The following is a 27,636-nucleotide window of genomic DNA, read 5'->3' as shown; positions in this document are numbered from 1 at the left end:
TTTTGCAATGGAATGTTCTCTATATATCTATTAAGTCCATCTGATCAAGTGTTTTGTTTAAATCCACTATTTCCTTGTTGACTTTCTGTCTGGATGATCTGTCCATTGAAGTAAGTGGGGTGTTGAGGTCCCCTACTATTATTGTGTTGCTGTTAATTTCTCCCTTTAGGTCTGTTAATAGTTGCTTTATGTACTTTAGTGCTCCTGTGATATACATTCATGTGTTATGTTCTCTTGGTGGAATGACCCTTTTATCATTATATACTGCCCCTCTTTGTCTCTCATTGTCTTTTTTTTAACTTTGTCTGACTTGTCTAAGTAGGACAACACCTGCTTTCTTTTGTTGGCCATTAGCATGGAGCATCGTCTTCCATCCCTTCACTCAGAGCCTATGTTTGTCTTTAGAACTGAGATGTGTTTTCTGGAGGCAGTATATTGTTGGGTCTTTTTTTTAATCCATCCAGCTACTCTGTGTCTTTTGATTGGAAAATTCAATCCATTTACATTTAGAGTGAGTATTGATATATGAGGGCTTAATACTGTCATTTTGTCTTTTGTTTTCCAGTTGTTTTATGTTTCTATTGTTTCTCTTCCTTTGTATTTGTGACTGCCATTTCACTTTGATGGTTTTCTGTGGAGGTTTTCTCTTTTTCTATGAATTGTGGCTCTGCTCTGATTTTTTGTTTAGTGGTTACCATGAGGTTCATATAAAAGATCTCATAGATGAAATAGTCCATTTTCTCATAGCCTCTTATCTCCATTAGCCTAAGCAGGTTCCATCCATTTCCTCTTCCCCTTCTGAGATGTCACAAATTATTGTTTTGTGTTGTGAGTTTGTCACAAGTTGAAGTGTTTATAGTTACTTTTGATACTTTCCTTCCCTTTATCTTTTAGTTATAATTGAGTATTTGCTTCCCTCTTCTGATAGAAAGCTGCAGTTTTCTGATTTTCTCTATTTACCTCCTTGCTCAAAGCTTTGTAGATCTTTGCCTTCTTGTCTCCAGTGTGAGGGCATCTTTAATCACTTCTTGTAGGGGATGTCTAGCAGTGATGACTCCCTCAGCTTTGTTTATCTGGGAAATCTTTTATTTCTCCATCATACCTGAAGGAAAGTTTTGCTGGATAGAGTATCCTTGGCTGAAAATTTTTGTCTTTCAGTATTTTGAATATATTGTTTCATTCTTTCCTATCCTGTAAGGTTTCTGCCAAGAAATCTGCTGAAAGCCCGATAGGGGTTCCTCTGTAGGTTAATTTTCTTCTGCCTTGCTGCCCTTAATATTTTTTCTTTGTCATTGACTTTTGCCAGTTTTACAATTATATGCCTTGGAGAAGGTCTTTTAGCATTGATGTAATTAGGCATTGTATGAGTTTCATATATTTGTAAATCCCATTCCTTCCCCAGGTTTGGGAATTCTCAGCTATTATTTCTTTGAACAAGCTCTCTGCTGCTTTCTCCCACTCTTCTCCCTCTAGAATACCTATGATCCTTATGTTGCTTTTTCTAATTGTTGGATATTTCTCAAAGAATTCCTTCATTTTTAAAAAATCTTAGTTCTCTCTCCTCCTCCACCTGTTTCTACCCTCTAACTCACTAATTCTTTCCTCCATAACATCAGTGCTATTTTTTAAGGATTCTAGATTATTTTTTATTTCATTGTGTTCTTCAGATCCAGAACTTCTGCTTGTTTTTTTTTGTTTTTTGTTTTTATAGTTTCAATCTCTCTGGTGAAGTAGTCCTTCTTCTCATTAATTTTATTCCTGAGCTCATTGAACTGAGTTTTCTTCTAACTCATTGAGTTACTTCATGACACCTATTTTTAATTCTCTGTCATTTAGATTGTACATTTCTGTGCCTTCAGGGTTGGTTTCTGGAGAATTGTCATTTTCCTTCTGGTCTGAACTGTTGCTGTAGTTTCTCATGGTGTTTGATGAACTAACCTTTTGTACACATTTGTGGTAACATTAGGTTGCAGATTCCACCTGCTACTGCTAGGGGGAGGCAGTAGCAGAGTTTTTTTTGTTTTTGTTTGAGGAAGATTAGCTCTGAGCTAACATCTGCTGCCAATCCTCCTCTTTTCACTGAGGAAGACTGGCCCTGAGCTAACATCCATGCCCATCTTCCTCTACTTTATATGTGGGATGCTGCCACAGCATGCTTGCCAATTGGTGCCATGTCTGCACCTGGGACCCAAACCTGTGAACCCCGGGCCACCAAAGTGGAACATGTGCACTTAACCGCTGCGCCACTGGGCTGGCCCCAGGAGCAGTTTTTGATCCTACCATGTCTGCTGGAAGTTGTGGGGGCACTATGGGCGCTTGTGCCAGCCTGGAGAGCTTTTGTGCACCTGTGTAGATAGTGCTTAGTGGGTGAGACTTCCTTAAGGGGCTTCCTTGCTGCCTCTAGATTAAAAATCCCCTCATGAATATTTTTGTGTCAGCAGGCCATTTCATCTCTGGTCAGAAAGACAGGTTTCTTTAGAAGTTTCAGCTGCCTGTGCCACCACTACAGTTAGAGCTCTATGACAGGGCTAGCCTTGAGCAAAAACAGGAAGCCAAGAGAAAAGGTGATTCCCCTTCCTCATAGTGTCCCCTTTTCCTGGTTCATCTGCCAAGAAGAGTTTTTTACCTGCCAGAGGCAAACTGATGCAGCCATGCAACTTTCACTTCCCCTTGGGGCAAAGCCAGGGGGCTGCAGGCGGGAAGAAGTGGGATTTCCTTTTATGTCCTGCAGCTTACAGGCTCCCTTTTCCCGGTGCTTTGGCCAGAGCTAAAAACGCTTCTTTTGGGGGCCAGCCTGGTGGCACAGCGGTTAAGTTCGCACGTTCCACTTTGGCAGCCTGGGGTTCACCGGTTTGGATCCTGGATGTGGATATGGCACCGCTTGGCAAGCCATGCTGTGGTTGGCGTCCCACATATAAAGTAGAGGAAGATGGGCACGGATGTTAGCTGAGGGCCAGTCTTCCTCAGCAAAAAGAAGAGGATTGGCAGTAGTTAGCTCAGGGCTAATCTTCCTCAAAAAAAAAAAAAAGGCTTCTTTTGGGTTTTTTGCAGCCTGACCTCAGAGTCAAAAGCCATGAAAAAGGAAAAACACCAGGAAACTCACCCCTGTATGGATTGCTTTTGTTTGACTCCTCTCCCTAACCCTTTTTCAGTCTTCAGGTAACTCTTTTCGTAATTTGTAATCAGTGAGAGATAGGCTGTAGTGAGCTTAAATCTTGACCAGCACCAGAAGCTAGGCAGCAACTTCTGAGAACTCATGAATCTGTGCTTTCACATGATTTCACAAGAGCCAAAACTAGTGTGGGTTTTTTTCCCATTTAAATTTGCTCAAACTAATGCTGAGACGTTACATTTGAGAAGAATTTATGAATTGGGAGTTTGCTTTCACAAAAACAGCTGGCGCACCCATATTTGCTCAAATTCATGGTAAGGAAGTTAGTTTTGAAACATTATGAATCTGAGCTTAACTTTCACAAAAACTGCTTCATATTTCATTCAGATTTGCTTGAACATACATATAATTTTTAGATTGACACCTGAGCGAACACCCGTAGCCAATCTTTTTCTTCTTCTTCTTCTTCCCAAGCCCTCCAGGACCTAGCTGTATATTCTAGCTGTCTATGTGGGATACCACCTCAGCAAGGCCCAATGAGTGGTGCCAGGTCCACACCCATGATCTGAACCTCGAAAACCCTGGGCCACTGAAGCGGAGCACACGCAAACGTAACCACTCAGCCACAGGGCCAGCCCCTGCTTGAACATATTTTTGAGATGATCTTTTGGAGTTTCTTTGTAACAAAAATTGTTTACCATCCTCCTGCCAGGAAGTTAGTTTTGAGAAGTCTTGAGTCTGATCTTGTTTTCCTAAGAGACTACTGTTTCACCTAGATTTCTACAATTAACTCACGTTGAGTAGTTAATTTTGTGAACTCTGGAATCTAAGCTCATCTGTACAATAATTTTGGGGGTTAGCTTGATATGCTCAAACTCATGTTGGGAAGTGACTTTCAGTTTTGTTTTCAGAACACTATCATTTTTCATCTAAATTTGCTTAAATTTGGTTGGGAAGACACTTTTAAAAATTTATGCATCCGAGTTTGGTTTTACAAAAACTGCTACATTTCATCTAAGATGTGCCCAAACTTGCACTTTGAAATTTCTTTTGAAAACTGTGAATCTGAGGTTTTTTGCTTTGTTTACAATAGCTACTGTTATTTTTTCAAAACACTTCGGAAAATTTTTTGAGAAAAACTTGTGCATTTGAGCTTTTCACAAACTGAAGGATGTGCAGTGAGAGAGATCACTGCTTTTGCCTCCCTCCAAAAGGCTAGAGCTGAGGCAAAACCATGCCCAACGTATTCTAGGCCTCTGTCAGTAATGCTATCTCAAGATTCCAGGGGACACTAATCACTTTCTATCTAGGGCAGGGATCAGGACAAATCTGATCTGTGGATTATTTCTGTAGGATCACTCAAGAATGGATTTTACCTTTTTCAAAGTTGTTAAAAAGAAAAGGTGTATGTGACAGATCATATGTGGCCCACAAAGCTTAAAGTCAGGCTGCCTTGTTGTGCATCTCCCTCCCTCGCTTCCTAGTCATGTGATCTTGGGAAAATCTTAATGTCTTTGTGCCTCAGTTTCCCCATCTATAAGATATGAGAAGAGTAAGATTAAATAAGGCATGTAAAGTATCCAGCATGTAAGCAGTCAATAATGCTGACAATGATAAACACTATCCACTACCATACTTCTGACAACTATTTATAAGCCACTCACTTCAAAACCTTTTGTTCTTTTCCTTCCGTGACAGACTAATACTTGTCCCCCAGTGTCCATTCTCCCCTTCTCTCTTTTAGTAATAGAACTCCCCAAGTTTAAACGAACACAAAACCATCCAGCAAGAGGCATTTTAGTCTTCCCCACAAGGTGGTAAGAATATGGGACACTAAGTTCTAGCCAATGGGATCAGTGCAATTTACAGGCCCTCTACTTCCTCTTCCTATGGGCTTAAACGAGGATGCGGCGCTGGTGAGCCAGCTTTAACCTCGTAGATGAGAACCACCATCTAGCGGGATGGTGGAGCAATAAGACAGTGAGATCCTGGGTCCCTAGATGATCTTGTGGAACACAATTGCTTAACCCCAAGCCTGGACCACTCACCTACCTCAGGACTGTCAGATGAAAAGCAAACTCTTTTGTCTAAATCATTGTTTTGGAGTTTCTTCATCATAGCAGCTTAGGCTACAGTCTAATTAAAATGCACCCCAAACTTAATCTCCAATTCCCTTATGTCCCAAACGTACCTCAAACTCAACATTTGTAAAACCAACCTCATTACAGGCCCACCCTGCAGACCTGCTATTCTTGTACTCTTGAACGCAAACACTACTCCAGATATTTCTTGATAACAGCCCTATCATCTATTTATCCCCAGTCAGGACAATCTCTCATTCTTGACTCCTACTGCTCACAATTCATCTGGTCACAGAAACCCCACAGCTTGTTACATCCATCCCTCTTCAATCTCACCCTCCCCTTTGATGCTAACCACCTGGCTTTAGGTGATTTCAATTTCTGGTTGGCTCTCCACCTCCAACTCCATACTCTACAATGCTGCTCCATTACCGTTCTTCAAACTGGATTCATTCGTGTATTTGGTTTCCCAAAGTCCAAAGCATTTAAAGTCGTCACAAGACAGCCCCAGGTGAAGTCCCTAGTCTATCTCCTGCACACCCCTCAAGATCCTTTATACCAACCACACTGTTCTTTAGCTCCTCCAATCCTCTGCACTTGCTCTTTTTCCTCTGCCTCTATCAATGCTTCTCAAATGTGGAGGATCATTTTTTAAAAATTTCCAATCTACTGTGGATCGATATTCTTGAAAACATAATATACACAAATGCTAAAAACAATCACATGCTTAGATGTCACAGCAACAGCAGAGGTCTTCAGGGCTACTCATAATTACGGTGCCTGTTTTGTCACAGACAGGTAAACTGTGGCTCCATACTGGTCCAAGGACCATACTTCACACAGGTCGAGACTAACTCTCCCCCATTCCCTGCCTGATGAAGCACCACCCATCCACCCACAAGAGCCAACCACCACTACTTCCTCCATTACGCTTCCCCTGATATTTACGCACTGCGGACATACCTCTTCACTTACAGCAGTGTCTATGACTCCATCAGGTAGGATGAGCCCTGAGGAAGCACAGGGGCTGCAGCTTCGTGCTCGAGGATCCTGACTGCTCCCTGCTCTCTGCCTTATTTCTCCCCAGCATGGAGACACTGTCGGACATGTTTGAGCTGGACCTGCCCACTGTGCACTCCATCATCAGCAAGATGATCATTAATGAAGAGTTGATGGTAAGGGCCAGGGGTGGTAAATGGGCAGGTGCAGTCATGGAGAGTTTGGAGTAGAGGGATCTGACCTGTGTCATCACATCCTGTTCAATATATCCACCACCTTTTTCTCATACTCCTGTTATAACGATCACATGTTATTACACTTTTCTCTTAAATGTCAAAGACCAACAAGCTCTCTCAAGTCAGGGATATGTACAAGACATGTCTGCACTCTAAGCCTTGTGCCTGTCATGTGGTAGCAGCTCAGAAATATAATTAGCAAACGAACGTGTCCAACACACCTTTGTGGCAACATGTAGACAAGGAGGAACTGTAACAACTCAAAAGAGACCTTTAATAATTGGGGTGCAGTTTAGAACTTAAAGATTGAATGGTCTAGGCCATGGGGACAGAAGTGACGCAATCAGTAGGCTGTCTGAGACTGCTGCTGGCGGTAGCCACCCCGGCGCATGTACCCCTCGTTTTTGCGGTAGCCATCCTTCTGGTCTGCAAGAGAGCGATGGAAGGGGAGGGGGTGAATACCAGGGGAGAGGCAGTAAGGGGGCCAGAACCCTGGGGAACAGAGGGGATGGAACCACTTACCTCGGAAGTAGCCACCATAGGTACCCTGCTTGTGGTCAAACACCCGCTCATTATTTTCCACTAGGCTGCCTAGCTTCTCAGCTAGCTGCAGAGCCAGGTTCTGTTGGGCAGTGGGCTCGGTACGGTGCATCACTACTGTCTGCGTCGGCTGGTCTAGGGAGGCCTGAGAGGAGTGAGGCAGATGAGGGGACACAACACAAGTCAGATCCCTCTACTCCAAACTCTCCATGACTGCACCTGCCCATTTACCACCCCTGGCCCTTACCATCAACTCTTCATTAATGATCATCTTGCTGATGATGGAGTGCACAGTGGGCAGGTCCAGCTCAAACATGTCCGACAGTGTCTCCATGCTGGGGAGAAATAAGGCAGAGAGCAGGGAGCAGTCAGGATCCTCGAGCACGAAGCTGCAGCCCCTGTGCTTCCTCAGGGCTCATCCTACCTGATGGAGTCATAGACACTGCTGTAAGTGAAGAGGTATGTCCGCAGTGACTCTTCCTGGATCTTCCTGTGGGGAGGAGAGAGAAACGAGGGAGGAGCTTCAGGAATGGAGACCAACCAATCTTTTCTTCACCCACCAAGGCCTCCCTCTCTGCTCACCTAACCAGCATGGTTCGGACTTTGTCAGCCTCAGGGAAAAGGTCCCACACTTTGCCATTCATCTTCTCATTGATGATAAAACTGTGGCAGGTCTTCCAGTCACCCATCTTCATGGCCTTGGAGGCAGCAACCACATGTTCTCTCATTGACTCAGGGGGACCTGAAAGGTTGGGAATGAGGTAGGACCTAGGGAAACTTGGGACCAAGGTTCCTGCCCCCACGAACACTGTTCAAGGAGGAACACAAGCGAGGAGAGCAAACAACCAGACTGGAGACTCTCCCAGCTCTCCACTAAATAGTCATGTATCATACAAGTCATTTACTATCAGAATAAATCTATCTATATTTAGACTAAATCAGTCCCATAGATGTGCTTCAGGGGATTGGTGAACCCCTTAAAAATGGGGACAAATTGGGGGCCATCCCCGTGGCCGAGTGGTTAAGTTTGTGTGCTCCACTTCGGCGCCCAGGGTTTCCCCGGTTTGGATCCTGGGCACGGACATGGCACCACTCATCAAGCCATGCTGAGGTGGTATCCCACATAGAAAAGCCGGAAGGACCTACAACTAGAATATACAACTACGTACTGAGGGGGCTTTGGGGAAAAGAAGAAGGAGGAGGAAAAAAAAAGATCAGCAACACATGTTAGTTTAGGTGCCAATCTTTAAAAAAAAAAAAACGTTGACAAATTGCCATGTGGATCCTTACATTCGTTTTCCTAGGAAAAGGGTCCATTGCTTTCATCAGTTCTTGCAGGGTTTCTTGAACTAAAAAAAGTCTAACATCTCAACTGGAATAGTATTTATCCAACTTCATTCCTTCTTAAATCACTTTCGTGATCTTTGCCGTATCTATATGTCACAATGTTATTGGTTTGCTTTTCTTTAAAGCAGCTCACTCCTTTTCCTTAAAAAAATCTAGCGTCAAGGGCCGGCACCATGGCCGAGTGGTTAAGTACACACGCTCCGCTTCAGCAGCCCAGGGTTTTGCTGGTTCAGATCCTGGGCGTGGACACAGCATCACTCACCAGGCCATGCTGAGGTGGCATCCCACATGCCACAACTAGAAGGACCCACAACTGAAAATACGCAACTATGTACTGGGGGGCTTTGGGGAGAAAAAGGAAAAATAAAATCTTAAAAAAAAAAAAATCTAGCTTCACTTTACCTCTGTGAAATCACAGGTTTGATGTGCTGATTATGGATTAGGTTCTCCAAATACCATCCTCAGACAAGCCAGGAAGGTAAGACATGGCAAACAAGAGCAACTAGAATTCAGGGTAGACAACAAAGAGCAAACGTCCTAAGACGAGAAATGGACGGCAAGTGCAGGGAAACATGAACATGGCAGACCTTAGGACAGGGAAGGCAAGCTCAAATGCACACACAGATCAGGCCCAAATAGAAACGTATGAACACAGCTGAGTAAAAGGAAAAGTATATACCCCTTTTGGATCAGCTTCCTTTTTGTCAACTTTGAAAGATGCAAAGTTAGAGGTTCAAAGAACACTTCTCTACAAACCAAACAGCAGCGCAGAGCTGAAATAGAAACTGGCTTTGGCTCCACTACAGGCAGTTAGAGAGAGACACAGGGACTGTGGTGAACCAGAGAGCCCTAAGAGATGCTGTAAATGAGGGTTTTCACTGGAAATTTTCCAATTAAAACAAAACAAAATAGGTGCCGGCACCGTGGCCGAGTGGTTAAGTTCACGCGCTCCACTTTGGTGGCCCAGGGTTTCACCAGTTCGGATCCTGGATGCAGACATGGCCCAGTCATCACAATGAGAAGGACTTGCAACTAGAATATACAGCTATGTACTGGGGGACTTTGGGGAGAAAAAGAAAATAAATAAAAAAATAAAACATTGGCAACAGATGTTAGCTCAGGTGTGAATCTTTAAAAAAAATTTTTTTTTCATTTTTAAAAAAACAACAAAATAAAGTATTACTACCTAAGCCAAATAAAATTTGCCTAAGGGGCACCTGCACTTTAGCATGACCACACACAACCAGTAGAGGACAAATCTGTAAGGGGATGTGGCTGTACACAGTAAGCTTGGCTCACTCACCAAGTCCTTCCATGCACCAACCTCACAGGAAAGGCACAATTCAAATTCCTTTTCCAGTGAAATCACAACTCACTCAATCCCTGGACTGAATGATCTGATCTTTCAGAAGTGATCAAAGGAGCCAATGTTAGATTCTTGAATGCTAAGGATCTAGCTCGTTTGGTTAAAAAAAATAACATGCGTGAAGAAGAAAAACAGTAAAAAAAAAAAAAAAAAAGGTTAGAGAGGCAAATATTAACTGTTAAACCTGGGTAAGTCACTTAACTTATGTGCCTGTTTCCTAATCAGGAAAAACGGAGTAATAAGAGTACCTGCATCATAGGGTTATTACTAATGAAGATTAAATGAATTATTACTTATAAAACCCTTAAGAACAGTGCCAACCAGGAAAAAAGTTCTATGTAAGTTTATATTAAAAAACATTGTTGGAGTCAGATCATGGAGAGTCTAACTCAGTGACTAAGGAGGCTGGACTTTACTCTGTCGGCCATGAAGAACTTCTGAAGGTGTTCGGGGTGTATAACATCATAGGTTTGGCAGAAAGATAATACAGACTGAAGGGGAGAACGACAGCAAGCAGGGATCTTAATTTGTAGGCTAAGACAATGTATCCTATGGTAACAGGCTACTGAGATTGCTGAGTAAAAAGGATGTCTTTAGGTTCTATATGGAGATGTCATGAAATCAAATGGAATCATCTCATAAGAATGTTATTCCTTTTAGATTCCCAACTCTTATGATCAAAAATAATCAAAGAATGAACCAAGTTTGCTGTACTACAGAGCCCCACACTCACCCAGCAATGGCTGTCGCTCGCCCACCCGCAGTTGGTGATGGAACTGCTTGCTGATCATGCGCCGGCGGGCATCACTCTCATGGGCGGCCATGTAGGGGATCTCCAGCAGCATGGCAGACACCAGATAAACACACTCCAGCAGCTCCAGGTTGATGTGCAGGTGGAACGGCACCTGCCGGCGCCGCTCTACCTTCTCCTGCTCCTGGTTGCGCTCCTGCAGGCTGCGCAGCAGCAGACCCTGGCCCAGAAGCTCCTTGGCTCGGCCACTCGACTGGATGTCTAGCAGGGCATTGTGAGCATCCTTGGTCAGGCCCTGGCGGAAGGCACAGATGCCCAGCTGCACCATGGTGCGGTTGTACAGGATCTGCGAGCAAAGGACAACACACTCAGAGGTGAGGGCCACAAAGCAAATCTTTCATTTATTCAACAAATATACATCAAGCACCTAATATATGCTGAGCACTAGGCTACAGCCTGGGACAGAGAACAAAAGAGACAAGCCCCTGCCCTTCCATGGAGCTTACATTCTAGGAACAGGGGTTTGGAGGACAAAATAACCACAATATGTAGGTGGTGATTCAGGCTAAGGAGAAAAATAAAGCAGAAGAGAGAGTTAGGAAGAGAGTTTGTGTGGTGCTGGTAGAGTGGGGAGCTCGTAATTTTACACAGGATAAGTAGAGAAGGCCTCTTTTTGAAGGGAATGTTTAAATAAAGACCTAATAGAAAAAGAGAGAGCAAGTCATGGTGGTATTCTGAGGAAGAGGCTTCCAGAAAAAATAGAAAAGCAAATTAAAGGCCCTATGGAAGAATCGTGCCAGGTGTAGTCCAGGAACAAGAAGTGTGACATGGCTAGAGCTGGGGAAAGATGTGCTCATCCACTGGAGGGTGCGCAAGCACACGGCTTCCTATGCCCTATTAAGGATTTGAAGATGGGAAACCATGGGAAGGTTGTGAGGAAATCGGTGACATAATCTGACTTAATTTAACATGGTTACTCTGGCTACTGTATTAAGGAGAGCCTGAAGGGATATGAGGGCAGACGCAGAGAGACCAGGAAGATGATGGTGGCTTAGACCAGACGGTAGCAGTGGAAGTAATATTAAGTGGTCAGATATGGATTTTGAACAGAAATGGCTGGAGAATCAGATATGGTATGTGAGAGAAAAATAAGAATTAAGGATGATTCCAAGGTTTCTGGCCTAAGCAAGTGAAAAGACAGACTCGCCACTAATTAAGACAAGGCAGACTATAGGTAGCACAGATTTCTGAGGGGAAAAAGACTAAATCTTTATTGACAATAACAAAAATACAGAAGTCACTATCAGTCATGAACACAGATGCAAAGAACCTTAGAAACTATTCACAAACTGATTCCAGCTATATATGAGATTATATCATGACCAAGAAAGGATGTATCTCCGGAATGAAAGGCTAGTATAAAAATCTAAAATCATGGTTATTTACCATATGAACAGAATAAAGGAGAGATAACTGTGCATCATTTCAGTAGATGCAGAAAAAGCTTTTTACAAAATCCAACCTCTATTTAGGACAAATTCTCAGCCAACCAGGATCAGAAGAGAACCGTCTCAATCTGAGAAAGGGTATCTACAAAAATACTACAGCTTAACATTATATTTAATGGGTGAAATGTTGACTGCTTCCCTGCTAAGACTGGGAACAAAGCAAGATGTCTGCTCTCATTACTTCCATTCAGCACTAAGTATAGGAGATTGGAGTCACTGTAATACAGCAAGAAATAAATAAAAAAGAAAGAAAAGTCACTAAGATTGATACAGTAAATAAACTGCAGCAGATGACATGATTATTTCAGTAGAAAATCTTAAGGAATCTATAAAATAAGTACTAGACCTAGTAATTGAATTAAGCAAAACAGCAGGATATAAGGCCAACATACAAAAATTAACTGTACTTTTAAATACTGGTAGTTAACTGGAAAATGAAATTTAAAAAACAATTGTGGGGCTGGCCCCATGGCCGAGTGGTTAAGTTTGTGTGCTCTGCTGGAGGCGGCTCAGTGTTTCGTTGGTTCAAATCCTGGGTGCGGACACGGCACTGCTCATCGAGCCACGCTGAGGCGGCGTCCCACATGCCACAACTAGAAGGACCCACAACGAAGAATATACAACTATGTACCGGGGGGCTTTGGGGAGAAAAAGGAAAAAATAAAATAAAATCTTTAAAAAAATAAATCAATAAATAAAATAAAATCTTTAAAAAACAATTGCATTGACAAAGGTATCAAAAATTGCATAATATTCAGGATTAAAATTTTAAAAGATGTGTAACATCTCTACAGTGAAAACCATAAAACATTGCAGAGAAACTGAAGATATTAAATGAAGAGAAAATGCGTAAGATCAAAAGGTTCAAGGGCTGGCTGGGTGGCGCAGTGGTTAAGTGTGCACATTCCACCTTGGTGGCCCAGGGTTCACTGGTTTGGATCCCAGGTGCAGATATGGCACCGCTTGGCAGGCCATGCTGTGGTAGGCATCCCACATATAAAGTGGAGGAAGACAGGCATGGATGTTCGCTCAGGGCCAGTCTTCCTCAGCAAAAAAGAGGAGGATTGGTGGCAGATGTTAGCTCAGGGCTAATCTTCTTCCCAAAAAAAGATCAAAAGGTTTAATGTTGTTAAGATGTTAATTCTCCCAAAACTGATTTACAGATTCAATATAATTTCAGCAGGTGTTTTTGTAGAAACTGACAGGCTGATTCTAAAATTTATGTGGAAATGCAAAGGTCACAGAATAGCCAGAGCATTCTTAAAAAAGAACAAAGTTGGAGGACTTACACTACTTAATTTCAAGACTTATTGTAAAGGCACAGCAATCAAGACAGTGTGGAACTAGCATAAGGATAGACAAAAAGATGAATGAATGGAACAGAAGAGAGAGCCCAGAAATACACGCATATTACAGGGTCATGTGATTTTTCAAAGGCATCAAAGCAAATACAATGGGGAAAGAATGTCTTTAACCCTGACTTCACACCACATGCAAAGTCATAGATCTAAATATGAAAGCTACAACCATTAAGAACTTTCAAAAATGGGCTGGCCATGAGTGGTTAAGTTCGTGCATTGTACACTCTGCTTCGGTGGCCCAGGGTTTCACCGGTTTGGATCCCTGGCACAGACATGGCACTGCTTACCAGGCCATGCTGAGGTGGGGTCCCACATAGCACAACCAGAGGCACTCACAACTATAATATACAACCGTATACTGGAGGTCTTTGGGGAGAAGGAAAAAAAAGAAGATTGGCAACAGTTGTTAGCTCAGGTGCCAATCTTTAAAAAAAAAAAAAAAAAGAACTTTCAAAAATATAAAAATAGAATATCTTCATGAATTGCAAGTAGGCAAAGGTTTCTTTTAGACAGAACCCAGGAAATAATAACCATAAAAGAAAAAATTGCTAAATTAAACTATACCAAAAGGCATGGTTAAGAAAACGAATAGGAAAACCAAAGACTGGAAGAAAATATTTGGAAAACATTTATCTGACAAAGGACTAGTAACCAGGATATATAAAGAATTTCTACAACTCAGTAATTTAAAAAATGAACACTCGAAGCTTTAAAAAAAAAACAAGGGCAAAAGCCGACTAGACATTTCATGAAAGAAGATATATAAAGGGCCAATAAACATAAAAAAAGTAGTCAATTTCCCTAGTTATCAGAGAAATACAAACTAACACCACAATGAGATACCATTACACAACAACCAATATGGCTAAAGTTAAAAAGACCAACAATGTCAAATATTGACAAGGAGCACTCAGATGCTACTGGTAGGAGTGTAAAATGGTATAACCACTTTTGAGTTGATTATAAAACTAAACATACACCTACCCTATGATGCAGCAATTCCCACTCTCAATAACCCAAGAGAAAACATACATCCACACAAAGGCTTATACATAAGCTTTCACAGCACCTTCATTTATAAGAGCCCAAAATGGGAAATAGACCAGGTATCTAGCAAGAGGAAAAGAGATCAAGAATTTGTGATAAATTCATATAATGGAATAAAAAATAGGAGTGCTATTTAAAAACCACCACCAGACAGGTTCACAAAATGTTCTTCACACAAATATCTGTTTTAAACATACATCTGCAGGATCTACACTTAGACATAATATTCCTTCTATATGAGATGTCCTCACAATACTGCCACACACAAAATTAACTGTTCCACTGTTATGTCCCAACACATCACCCTGCATTTGGGTCCCTGTCTTTCCTCTCAGTCTAACAACTTCATCTTTTAAAATAACATGACCTCCTAAAGTTCGGAACCAGACACACATATAGTAGGTAAAACAAACGTTAGCTGAACCCAGATCTATATCCCAGATGACTCTAATGCTATTGGAACAGTACAAAATATGTTAACATGCAGGAGGATCAAAGAATGCTGACATTTGGGAAGGACCAAGTGTCTACTTACATCTGCGTAGCCAGATAGGTGGCTAATCTGGTTGAGCCACTTTACTCAAATAGAGGACCGGGCCTGGCCTAGTCTTCCCTTTGCCACCAGGGCCAGAGCACCTCCTTCCCACCCTACCTGTACTGGTGGGTCCGCGTGCTGAATGTTGTCTTGTAGATGGCTCATGAGCATGAGGTCACGGGCCTGGTACCAGCGGGAGTGCAGAGCATGATGGTAGATATGGCAGAGGATGGCACACGTGCGGATACGGTCTGTGCGGTCCTTGGCATAGATGTACTTGCACAGTCTCTCCATCAACACAGCTGAGTCCTCGCCCTCATTTTCTGCCTGGTCTTGCTCAGACTGGGAGGGGGTGTTGTTGGAGGAGGAGATATGGCAAAGATAATAGTTCTAAATGGCTCAGGCTCCAGCAATCAAAGATGAGACTCCATTCAGCCTCGGTCTAGTCCCTCCAAGTTCCCCTCCCTGCTCCATCTCAGAGTCCCCAGTGAAGAGGAGATTTGTCATCAAGTCCGGAAAGACTTGTAGGACAGACTGACACATCCCTCTCCCCTCTGACATGGCTGCAAAGCACTCACCTTTGAGGAGCCCTCAGGCGGGGTAAGCTGCCGCTGATGGGCCTTGTAATCAAATTTGTAGTAGGTGTGGAGGATGCGCCTCAAGTAGACACGACAGATCTCCTCAGTAGTGCCCTTCTCCTCCAAGTAGCGCTGCACGCGCTCAATGATGGCGCACACCTGTGCCTCATCCTTCAGGTGCTCCACATACTCTGGCAGAGAGAGCACCCACCCTCATCTCAGCCTGGTACCCAGGATTTCCCAATCATCTGTTGTCAGTCAATCAAGTAACCTGTTTTCTGTACCCATCAGAAAAGTTTACTTGCTGTGCCCTGAAAACACCATCCTCTTTCAGGACATGCCAAGCTCACTTTTGCTTCCTCCTGTCAGGTGCTCTCTTATGCTAATTCCTCCCCTAATGAACTCTTCCTCCTCATTTGGATCTTACCTCAAATCGCCCCCACCTAAAGACGATTTGTCAACCACTATGGAAAGCAGCCACCCCTCCAGTCACTCTTTATCACAGGTGCCCCATCTGAATTTCTAATTCCCACTTTACATGGTCTACAACCGCCTCATTTGTCTGTCGAAGTACCTTTCTCCAGCACCAAAATGTGAGCTCCATGAGCAAGAAGGCCTCCAGCTGCCTTGTTCATCACTATGCCCTTGACTCGATGGGCATTCACATTTTACTGAGTAGATGCCCTCTATTTTCCCCATCCCAATGCCTCTGACCCAATCTAAACAAGCCAAGTGTTTAGAAGCTATACCACAAGGGTCCTCAAAGTGCAGTCCCCAGACAGCATCACCTGGGAATGTGTTAGAAATGCACATTTTTGGGCCCCACCTAGACTTACTGAATCAGAAGCTATAGGACTGAGGCCCAGCATCCTCAGAGGCCCTCCAGTGTGAATGCTGGCATAAACAAGGGTTGGCTTTCCAAACACTCCGGTTTAGTATAATCTTTACTATTACTCGCTGTGCTTTTCCTCTCACTGACTCCCACATTTGCTCAGGCTCACCTTGAGAGTGAGGATCAGTATTCTGCATTATTTTGGTAAACTCTTCATCCATTCGTTCCACCAGAGTTAGGATACAGCCACGGACACGCAATGGCTAAAGAGGAAGGCAAAGGAAGAGTAAATACCTTAGCCCAGATCTCAGTCCCAAATTCAATCCTTCTGTCTCCAGTGAGTCTTCCCAAAGTAGACAACAAGCACCATCAATTAGCCATTAATTCCTCTTTTTTACCTGCTCAATATTATGCAGGTTCTCACTCTCTTCCAGAATGTTCTCTCCAACAAAGATGTTGGGGTTTGCAAACAGGATATCCATCAGCTCATTGATGCAGTCCAGGCACTTCTGCCACATCTCAGGCTGCCAAGAGATCAGACAGCAGTCAGAGGTGTAAAGGTGGAATAAGCAGATGCCTTCCAAGAGCCCCTTTACCAGGAATCCACAGGACCTTCAACCACTAAGACTGTTTCCACAGCCCTTGAATTTTAAGACATTAGGCACCTTCCCCTGACCCACCAACTCAGCCCTAGGATGCTCTTCATTGCCCTCACCTTCATGTATGTGGCCAGGTTGGGGTTGTAATCATAGAGAGAGGCGATGATATTGAACTTGATCTTGACGATTACACCCTCCCCAAGGTTGTTTTCAGAAGCAATCTGAACCAGCAGCTGCAGCAGCTCAATCTGGGCTGCACTGGAGGGGTACAGAACTGGGTGAGGCATCAGAGACAAATCAAAAAGCCTCATCCTGCCATACAGCATGCTCTCTTCAGACAAGCAAAGCAGCCTCACTCCCAATCGCCCTATCCTCACCACCCATCTACATACTTCTCCATCATAAGTGCCAAACAGAAACAGCAATAATGCTAACAATCTACCATCCTCTTCAGTCACTGAATAAATAAACAAGGTGAGCATAATTCTCATTTTACAGATGGGAAAACAGTCCCAAAAGGTTAACTGACCGGTTTAAGGTCAAAGGGACAGTAAAGAGCAGAAAATGGATTGGTATGTTCCAAATACACCATTCCTTCTACTGTAGTCACACAGAGGTCTTCCCCAAACAGCACTATTTCCCCTTCAACTGCCACCCTGTATCTTAGAGAAAAAGAGCTTTTCTCTGTAATCGCACAGCCCAGGCACACAAATCTTACCGATCAGTTCCCTTCTTGCCTCGCGCCTGTAAGATCTCATTCAGTTTCTTGATGACAACAGCATGGGTGATCTCAGTTCCCTTGGCAAACATTTTTGGCTTCTCCTAGGCAACAGACATCCTGTCATGGGCAGGCCAATAGGAATCCATTTTTGCCTTAACTTTTCTCCCAACCCCATCAGAAGGACACCTGTATGCTCTCCCAAACTGTTTCCCGATTCATTTTATTTCTAAAATCCTCACCTTAACGAGGGGTACTCCACCCCGGACCCTTTCCCACTCTCCGCCTTCATTGTCCTCCTCCTCCTCATCCAGGCGCTTAGATTTCCTATCATGCTTCTTCTTGGCTTTGTCCTCCCGTTTCTTCTCAGCTGCCTTCTTGTCCTCCTCTGTGGTGGGGGCCCTGCCAGGAGACAAGGGAGAATATGAAAGACCAATCCCCTCTCCACTTTTGAGCCTTCTTCCGCCCATCAACTTCCTCTTTTCCTCCACCAAGTCCTGGGTCCAAGTTACACTCTACAAGAATGACCTAGGGGCCAGCCCCGTGGCTGAGTGGTTAAGTTCCCACACTCTACTTCGGTGGCCCAGGGTTTTGCAGGTTCAGATCCTGGGTGCAGACACGGCACTGCTCATCAAGCCATGCTGAGACGGTGTCCCACATGCCACAACTAGAAGGACCCACAGCTAAAAATATACAACTATGTCCTAGGGGGCTTTGGGGAGAAAAAAAGAAAATAAAGTCTTAAAAAAAAAAAAAAAAAATGAATGACCTAGAGTCAACCATAACCATACCCTAAAGAAGGACCACTAAGCATTTGAATTTGTTGGACTACTTACCAAAGTCCGTCACCATATTACACCCACTAAGAAACTTATGAAGGGAAGAGTACGGTCTGGTCTAATAAGGTAGAGGTGCTAACCAGGTCACTGTAGGCACAGAAACAGCCCTCGCTGTTGCTCCACAGCTAACCTCTAAGGCTTTCCAGAGCATCCATAAGCCACATAGTTGTTCCTTGATACCAGCTGCTCTGCCCAGACTGACCTTTTTACCAGCCACCAACCAATCAGTTTAAAAATCAAAAAAAGAAAAAGGAAAAAAACTGCAAAAAACATTTATTGTTTCCAGATTCTCTGCTTCCCCCCCTTTTCTCTTCTAACAACTGATTAATCTAAATTCTGAGTTTTAAAAAGCACTTCTTCAATACAACAAAATGCTCCCACAAAAAAGTATAAGATCATTGACTGTCTCAAAGCAGTCTTAGGCCACATGACATCTGAAATCATCTCTAGATGATTTTTTTAATCACCTTTAATACTGACATAAGGAAACAGGAACCAAATGACAGAGACAAATTACTTCAAATTTTACATAGATATTGATGAAAAAATCTTTCCAGAAAAACTCAACAGACATCTGAATTACCTAGAATTATCATAAATCACCATTTTAACATTTACAAATAAATTTCACTTTAACAGCTTAAAAGGTCTAAATATGTTTTAGTAACAGTTTATAAATTTGCCTGGATTAAAATCTTCTCTTGCCAAAAGATTTATGCTGTAACTCCTAATAAAAGCATGTGCCCCCCCACCCCAATACTACCACAATACTCTCTAATGATAAAAATTCACTTTACAAATATGCAAAGTATGTTCATTAAACTGAAACTGCTTGGTCCACATCATCTCCAAAGCTCTGAGAAGATCAAAGGACCTAATGCTATTTCAAAATCAATGCTGTCTAAACTTCAAAACAACCTAATCTTCTTATGCCTGAAGTTTTACTCCCGGCCCTAAGGATATTGTGATTCACCCCTCAAAAGCACAATGAATTCGCACCCTATGAAATTCTAACGGAATAACCTAAGACTTGGCTTGACCTCTCTTCTATGACAGATTATACCTTGGTATGTTCACATCTTATTAGAAATTACCAGAAAACTAATATTTATGCTCAGTTATATATAGAACAGATGCAAGCTACCTTTCTAAAAGGACATCACCAGATGACCCTCTACGTAATATGTAGCTAAAAGACTGAGGATATTAAGAGACACCAAGAGGTGAGCCCTAAAACTACACCAAAAAGAACTACTCCATGTCCTCTTAGCCACAACTACTTACCTAGCCCCTTCATGAAGACATACACCTTTCAGAGGATCCTAACAACTTGAACATCCAATCCCACCACAGATCTATCCTGAGGTTCACTTAAAAAAAAAAGGGGGGGGGTTCCAGGAGTGGACAGCTATTAGAAGTAGACAGCGTCTCGTCACGATTCCATAGGTCAATCATGCTATCCGATGTAGACAACTTCCTCCAAACATCTTCGAGACAACAAACTTATATCTGTGTCTTCCTTCTCTTTCACTTCCGTGGAATTAATTATTTTTGCTTTTTTCTCCACTGCTAATCTTTTCAACCATTAAATAGTATCCAAGTTTCAAAATAAAAATCCTGGTTGCTCACATTTGATTAAGAGTCTGACAATGCTAACTTATCAGAAAGGGCCTAAGACACTGCATTTCATCAGTTTGTACTTCAGAATTTCTACTCCAACTACAAATTCAGAAACATGAATGTGTGATCTGTAACTTACTTTCAATGTGGTCCAAACAGCAAGTAAAATAATTTCAATATTTTAGCCCCAAAAATTCCTTAGCTAAAAATTAGCCCTAAACAAAACTGATCTCAAGTACTGGTCAATTGAGACTAAGTCTATGCAATAAATAACATCTTATTGTACCCAAACACGTATGTGGAAAAAGCAAACCAAGTAAGAAGAAAGCCACTTGATTAAAACTTCACTAAATTGATTCTTAGAAGACAGGTTCTAAATGTTTCTAATAATATCTGTGACTGTCCTCAGATTTTCTGCCCAAACCCGCTCTCCAATATCCAGGTGCTTTAATGTTGCTAGACAGCCTTATCCCACATCAAAAAGAGACTGAAGCTCTTGAGACTAAACCCATCCCTTTATGTGCTTGTTTTGATGAAAAGATGAAAGCTGAGAAATTCTGATGAGGGAAGGGGTATAGACTGGCTTAATATGGAGATGCGGAAAAACGATACTGGCAGATACTACAGAGATAGCCTGTCATGTTTCTAGAAAATTCATTAACCACTAAAGCTAATCCTGGCTGGCTTAGATAGCTAATGAGTTTACACAAAAAAACATGCAAACAAAATGCATCGTTCTCACAGTCTGGGATTTTCCTTCTCTCCTCATTCCTCTTTCTCTTATGTAAATTATTCTTTTGTCTTAGTTGGAAATCAATCCTAAATAATGGTCAGCCTTATACAAGTTAAATAGTATCTCTGAATTATTCTTTGACACTACAAAGCCACACTCTCAGTATCAAAAAGACCTTTGAGGAGTCCATGGTTAACTCAACCTGTGATACTTGAAATCTGAACTGAATCTAATTTTAGGGGTTTTTTTGGGCTAAGTATACAAAGTAAAATTTCATAGGTTAAAAAAAATCTCAAGGGTAATCTCTAAAAGAATAGCGTGTAACTCCCAAACCAGTAGAGGAAACAAACTGAGTAAGATGAAAAAAGAATACAATCTAGAAATGGCAAAACAAGAAAAAGAGTGTGAGAAATGAAACAGAAGACAAGATTAATCTCTTGAGTGACAGGAACATCTTCTGTTCCAATGAGGCAATTGTTGACAGGCCCTTAGATAGCTTTCAGGATAGGGGCTGGATGCCAGAAAGACTAAGGCATAATTACAGGGTTAGAACTTTCAGCTCCACCCGATGACCACTGGGGAAGGGAAGAGGGGCTGGAGACTGAGTTAACCATCAATGGACAATGATTCCATCGATCATGCCTAGGTAAAGAAACCTCCATAAAAAACCCTAAATGACAAGGTTTGGAGAGTTTCTGGGTTGGTGAAAACATCAAGGTGCGGGGAGGGTGGCGCACCCAGAGAGGCATGGAAGCTCAGGCCCCTTCTCCCATACCCTGCCCTATGCATCTTTTCCATTTGGCTGTTCCTGAGTTGCACCCTTTATAATAAACTGGTACAGTAAGTAACGTCGTTTCCTGAGTTCTGTGAGTGGTTCTAATAAATTATTGAACCTGAGGAGGGGGTTGTGGGAACTCCAAGTTTATAGCTGGTTGGTCCATTGGGAGTTACAGGTGCCAAACTTGGGACTTGCAACTGGTGTCTGAGGTGGGGGTAGTCTAGTGGGACAGAGCCCTTAACCTGTGGGGTCTGCACTATGGGTAGTGTCAGAACTGAACTGAACTGCTGAACACCCAGTTGGTACCCAGAGAGCTGAAGAATTGATTGGTGTGAGGAAAAAAAACCACACACAGTGTCAGAAGTGTTCTAAGTAAAAACAAATCAGATATGCAATCCTGTCCGGACTTGACCACAGTGCTCCCCAGAACAGAGTGAAAAATACTTCTCAACAAAATGCCTATGCTTAGACCTCTCTAGAGTCAGGGAACTCCCTACCTCCTGAAGCAGCATAACTCCCAACTTTTTTTTGGTGAGGAAGATTCGCCCTGAGCTAACATCTGTTGCCAATCTTCCTCTACTGTGTAGGTGGGATACCTCCAGAGCATGGCTGACGAGTGGAGCAGGTCCACACTGGAGATCCAAACCCACAAACCCGGGCCACCAAAGCAAGGTGTGCATTCAGAACTTCAACCACTTGGCCACAGGGCCAGCCCCAGTGTAACTCCAACTTTTGAAACCAGGAAAGCAACCAAAAAAGCAAAAGAGCAGCAATGGTTCTGCCCATGAAAAGAGTACTGTTTATCAGAGCTTTTCATTTGACTCCTGTGCAATACATAGGAGCAGGTATCACTTTGACTTCAAAAGAGGAAACTGAGGGTCAGCCTGGTGGTGAAGCAGTTAAGTTTGCACACTCCGCTTTGGGGGCCTGGGATTCACCGGTTTGGATCCCGGGTGTTGACCTATGCACCACCTATCAAGCCATGCTGTGGCAGGCGTCCCACATATAAAGCAGAGGAAGATGGGCACAGATGTTAGCTCAAGGCCAGTCTTCCTCAGCAAAAAGAGGAGGATTGGTGGCAGATGTTAGCTCAGGGCTGATCTTCCTCTAAAAGAAAAAAAACTAAAAAAAAAAAAAAAAAAAAAAAAAGAGGAAACGCAGACCTAAGAAGGCACAGTAACTTACCCAAAGTTGACAGCTACTAAAAGACTAAGGGCTAGGACCAGAATCCAAATCAGAATCTTTACCCATTCAGTGACTGTCCTGGTAAAGTTCAGAAAGGCTTGCTGCAGTCTATATGCAATATTCTAACAAGTTCTTGGGAAGGGTGACAAGAGTAGCAATTATCACTGAGAGCTCACCACACGCCAGTCCTGGGCTGAACCACTTTCGTGTATCACCTCCCATCTTGCAGTTATCCTCAGAGGTAGAGTCAAATACTACCCCATTTTACAGATGAGAAAACTGAAGACTGGAAAGCTTAAGCAGCTTGTCCAATATCAACTAACTGGTGGCAAAGTGAGACTTACACACAGTCCATGTGCAGTGAGTAATGACATGGTTAAATACTGGGACTCTCAAGCCTTCAAATCCCATTGTCAGGACTCATGAGCTTTGTGTGACCACAGCCAACTAACATACTTGACTCTGAAATGCCTCTGTGCAAAGGGAGCAGTTGGCATCTATGATCTAAAAGCACTGCATGTAAGAACCAACAACCTTCAAGATGATTAAAGGCATCCTACCCTTCCCACTGTAGCCCAAGATACCACCACTTTTACTTTTTAAGGAATCTTGAAGCCAGCACGGTCTGTTTCCCTTCTTCCTCCTCTGAGTCTGAACCAGAAGATGTGGAGCCTGTGTCCCAGTCTTCATCGTCTTCTGAATCTTCTGAGTCCTCATCTTCATCCTGAGAGGAAAAAAGAGGATTAGCAGGAAGGAGATGGAGACACTGACTGGTCTTCCTGCTCTCCCTGCTGACACATGTTCCAGGGATTTTCAGGAGCAAACAAGTGGTTATTCACGGAATCAGGATATTAAGAGCTGAACTGAACCACCAAGACCCCGAGAGAAGTGGTGACTTGCCCTAGGGACACACAGCTCCCCAGGGGCAGAGCTGGGCCCAAAATCTAGCTGTCTAGATTCCAGTTTGCTCAGTGCTCTGATCTAAGAGGAAGGCTCTTCTCAAACCAGGCTCTGCTAAAATGAATCCCTCCTAACCCCAGAGTTCTGAGACTCCTCTCCTCAGGAACCCAAGAATGATCTGCAGCAGACAAACCACCCCTTAGTGTAACTCTGGCTCCTACCTCCATCTTTTTGAGGAACTTTCGACTCTCCCCAGAAGGAACTTCTGATTTCTTCTTCAGGAAAGTTGCAGCACTGACTCCATCCTCATCCTCATCCTCATCTGAAGAGCCTGGTGGCAAAGAGGAGGGAAAACAGCTAGACGGAGAGCAAGGCTGAAGGGCAACCAAGAAACCATGCTAAGGGAACCCCTAACTATGGACCCTCTAACCATTCCCAACAAGGGTCTCCTCTCTCACCTTCCGAATCCTCCTCATTCTTCTCAGCATCTTCATCTGCAGACTGCTCAGGGTTCTTAACAGCGAAGTGAGAGAAAAATTAAGAATGCCTAACAACCACCACCCCACCCTATCCCTCCACCCCTAAGAGTTTTGTCATGATTCCTTCTCCAGGCACACCTCCCATTTGCACAAGCTTTTTTGTCTCAGTCACAGGGTCACTGTTCCCACAGTTTGAAAAGTCTGCCTCTAGCATCCCCACCTGTTTGTAATTTGTAATATGAGACTCAAAATCTCGGTTGTATTTTCGGATCTTCTGGCGCAGGGTGCTCAGGGCCTTGGCATTGTTCTTGTTCATCTTCTTCTTGCCTTCCTTATCTTCCCATAGCTAAAGAAAGGAGAGGAAGAAAGGGAAATCAAGGATCTGATACTAAGTAATATTTCTTAAACTTCAGGCTTCACCACCAGTTTTTTAAATCTTACTATCTGTATACCAGCTGTACTGCTTACTAACTATATCTGTTATTTTTTAAAGATCTTTTATGTATTGGGGCCGGCCCTGTGGCCAAGTGGTTAAGATTGCACGCTCTGCTTCAGCGGCCCAGGATTTTGCCAGTTCGGATCCTGGGCGTGGACATGGCACTGCTCATCAAGCCATGCCGAGGCAGCATCCCACATGCCACAACTAGAAGGACCGACAACTAAAAATACACAACTATGTACCGGGGGGCTTCGGGGAGAAAAAAGGAAATAAAATCTTTAAAAAAAATAATTAAAAAAAGATCTTTTAGGTATCACCACCAAAAGTCCAAAACTACAAATAAGATGTAACATAAGAACAAAATACACTTAAAATTCTTAGTCCAAAAAAGGACTCTCTCCTTGCTTCATCCTATTTCTTATATTCTAGAAACACTGTATACACAGCAAACAACCCAGAGGGGACATGATCCTGGAAGTAGGTTAAGGGCAGGCCCCAGGTCCACAATCCCCTCCTAGATGCCCCCTCACCCAAAGGAATCACACCTCATTAAGATAGTCTTCTAGGTCAGCCAAGATGCGGATATAGAATCGTGGGACCCCTTCCTTGTCCACAATGCTCTTCGCCTTCCCATATGCTTTTCCCAGCAGCTCAAACTCTTCCAGGCACTTGGTGACATCCCGAATCTTCATGGCATTACGGATGGTCCGGATAAGGTTGGTAAGCTCTTCAAACCTGGGTTGGGAACCCAATACCACGTTGGACATGCCCACCATAATCAACCAGAACACCCACCACTGTTCCAGAGACTCCCTACCACGCAGCCTCCCCATGGTCCTCACCTCTTGTCCTTGGCACTTCGGACAACTCTCTTGGTATCTTCTTCATCCTCACTCAGCAACAATGGCCTATTTGGAAGGAACAGAAACCAATAACCTTCCTTCTTAGTTCCAGTCTTTCCAAGTGATCTCTATTTGTCTTCTCACATGAGGCAGGTAGCACAGAGAAATATGACTGTCTCCATACTCTCAGAAATAAACAAAGGTGCTTATTTACTTTGTCAGAAAACTACTTAAAGACACAAGTTACTAAGAAGTACTGAAAAAAGTTGACAAAGAGGATACTTCAGCTACAACCAATGGAAAAAGCACCAAGAAGGTGGTACCTGAACTAGGTCCTAGAAAGCAATGTTTCCCAGGGGTTGAGAGGCCAAGGGCAAGGAAAAAGTCTCAATGGCTTTAACACCTCCATTGCTAATTTTTTTTTTTTTTTTTGATGAAAGACCAGACCACAGACAGCCCTCGCTGGCAACAATGTCTCTACTCTTTTCTTTCCACTTTATTAATTTTTCCACTTATTTTATGGCAAACGATGTTGGCTTCCCACTTGTGGCAGTGGTATGAAATCATACGATATGAATTTATACGAGTGTATGCGTGTGGGTATACGTATTTTTAAACAGTAGCACAGGCATGTGACAAAAATAATGATGGCATATGTATGACAGAAATTTGAGAAACAACATTCCACTGTTTCAAAGGGTGAAAAGAAATTCAATTTGAGGAGACAGAGAAAGGATATTTAAGCGGAGGTAAACAACAGAAGTTTAAGAACGTGCCGGCAGCACCAGGTGGCTGGGCTTCAGAGCCACATCAAGGAGCTCCCAGACAGCAAGAGAGCATTGTGGATTTCTTTTTGCGAGCAGCGAGGAGCCACTGAGGAGTTCTTGGTGCTAAGAGTAACTGCGACTTTTGGAGTCTGATGCCGAGCGGAGGAGGGAAGAGCGAGGTGGGACTGAGACTGTCGATATAGAGGCCAGTTAGGAAGCTGACGCAAGAGATCCAGCCAGCAGGAAACCCCTTGTCCCTTGTTCCCACACTCACAGCACCCCAAGCTTTAAGGTTGTCGCTCCAACCCTGCTGCGGCCCCTTAAACTCTCCACACGCTCAGCGCCGGCTCTCGCCGCGCCTACCTCACTCCCCTCCCCCACGCACGGCCCCCCACAGCCCGCCGAACCCCGCACGCCGGGAGTGGGCACCGCGACGCACGCCCCGCGCTCACTGTTTGCCGTAGTTACCCCCGACGGGTTTGGTGACGAGCTCTTCCCCGGACAGGGACGACTCGGACTCGCTGTCCGAACCGGTGGTGAAAAACCGCGACATGGCGACGGCGCCGAGGGCGGCGGGTGCGGCTGGACCTACGGGAAAACCGGAGTCACGGCCCACGAGTCGAGTCCTGCACCGCCACCACTCGACCCTCGCCCCTCACCGTCCCTGCCCATGCTCCGACCCGAAACCCCGCCTGAAGCACGAGGCCCAAGAAACACGCACCAGCTGACTTCGCGTGTCACTCCGCGGAGCCGAAGCGGAGCCGAAACGGCGGAAACGCGGACAGGAGAAGGCGGGACGCTTGCGTCACTTCCAGGAAGCGCTGACGAATATACCGGGCGACTACACTCCCAGAGGCCTTCGCGTCACGCGCCGGGTGGGCCCGCGTCTGACGTAACCTTGGCAGGAAGGAGCGTGCTTTGGTAATCCCCATCCCAGCCAGCTCTGCGGTCATGTTTTCATACTCACAGATGCCCAGCCTCACCCCTCTCCTGCGGAATCAGAATCTCAAGGCTAGAAGTTTCGTTTTATAGAGCACCGACGTGATGTTGATGAACTTCAAGGTTTTGGAGCTAGGCTTAAAGCAAACTCGGAATCAGACTGGATTCAAATCCCAGCTCTACCACTTACTAGTTTGTGAATTTAGGCAAATTCTTATCCTCTCCGTGATTCAGTCTCCTCAAGCTATAAAATAAGGGCAATAATAGCATCTGCTTCATAGCGTATTATGAGAATTAAATGACTTAGTATATATGAAGTATTTAGGACGGTGACTTGTACAAAATCAAGTAATTGTCAATGAATAAGAGGCGTAAACTGTGGGAGAAGCAAAAAGTTTGGGGACTCAAGAATTGCAATTCACAATTCAGAATTGTGAAGCACAGAATTGTGAAGAATTGCAAGCACAGATTCAGGTAGAAAAACAGTGTCCCACTAGGGAGTAAA

The 27,636-nt window shown here is 43.7% G+C and overlaps 1 protein-coding gene across 2 annotated transcripts; it reads right to left on the bottom strand.

The window, feature by feature from the left end:
* Positions 1-6,676: 6,676 nt before the first annotated feature.
* On the bottom strand, positions 6,677-27,101 carry LOC103562738 (eukaryotic translation initiation factor 3 subunit C). 2 transcript variants are annotated; one of them, XM_070568150.1, is made up of 21 exons: positions 26,914-27,101; positions 26,645-26,780; positions 25,426-25,491; positions 25,129-25,318; positions 24,365-24,490; positions 24,124-24,178; positions 23,887-23,996; positions 23,362-23,489; positions 17,853-18,012; positions 17,611-17,714; positions 17,009-17,150; positions 16,692-16,817; positions 16,463-16,556; positions 15,462-15,652; positions 15,001-15,225; positions 10,415-10,778; positions 7,551-7,710; positions 7,393-7,458; positions 7,216-7,303; positions 6,951-7,113; positions 6,677-6,854 (listed from the first exon to the last, which is right to left on the bottom strand). In XM_070568150.1, exons 2-21 carry the CDS (start codon positions 26,743-26,745, stop codon positions 6,772-6,774), a joined length of 2,742 nt encoding a protein of 913 aa, XP_070424251.1. In that variant the 5' UTR covers positions 26,746-26,780; positions 26,914-27,101; the 3' UTR covers positions 6,677-6,771. The 2 variants fall into 2 exon arrangements, with proteins under 2 accessions (XP_070424251.1, XP_070424252.1); XM_070568151.1 differs by having other exon boundaries at positions 17,611-17,711; positions 26,914-27,052.
* Positions 27,102-27,636: the final 535 nt, after the last annotated feature.

The sequence above is a fragment of the Equus przewalskii genome, chromosome 12 (assembly GCF_037783145.1).
Source record: "Equus przewalskii isolate Varuska chromosome 12, EquPr2, whole genome shotgun sequence".
Taxonomy (NCBI): domain Eukaryota; kingdom Metazoa; phylum Chordata; class Mammalia; order Perissodactyla; family Equidae; genus Equus; species Equus przewalskii.
Note: the sequence above shows the minus strand (reverse complement) of the source record. Positions and strands in the feature narration are given on the sequence as shown.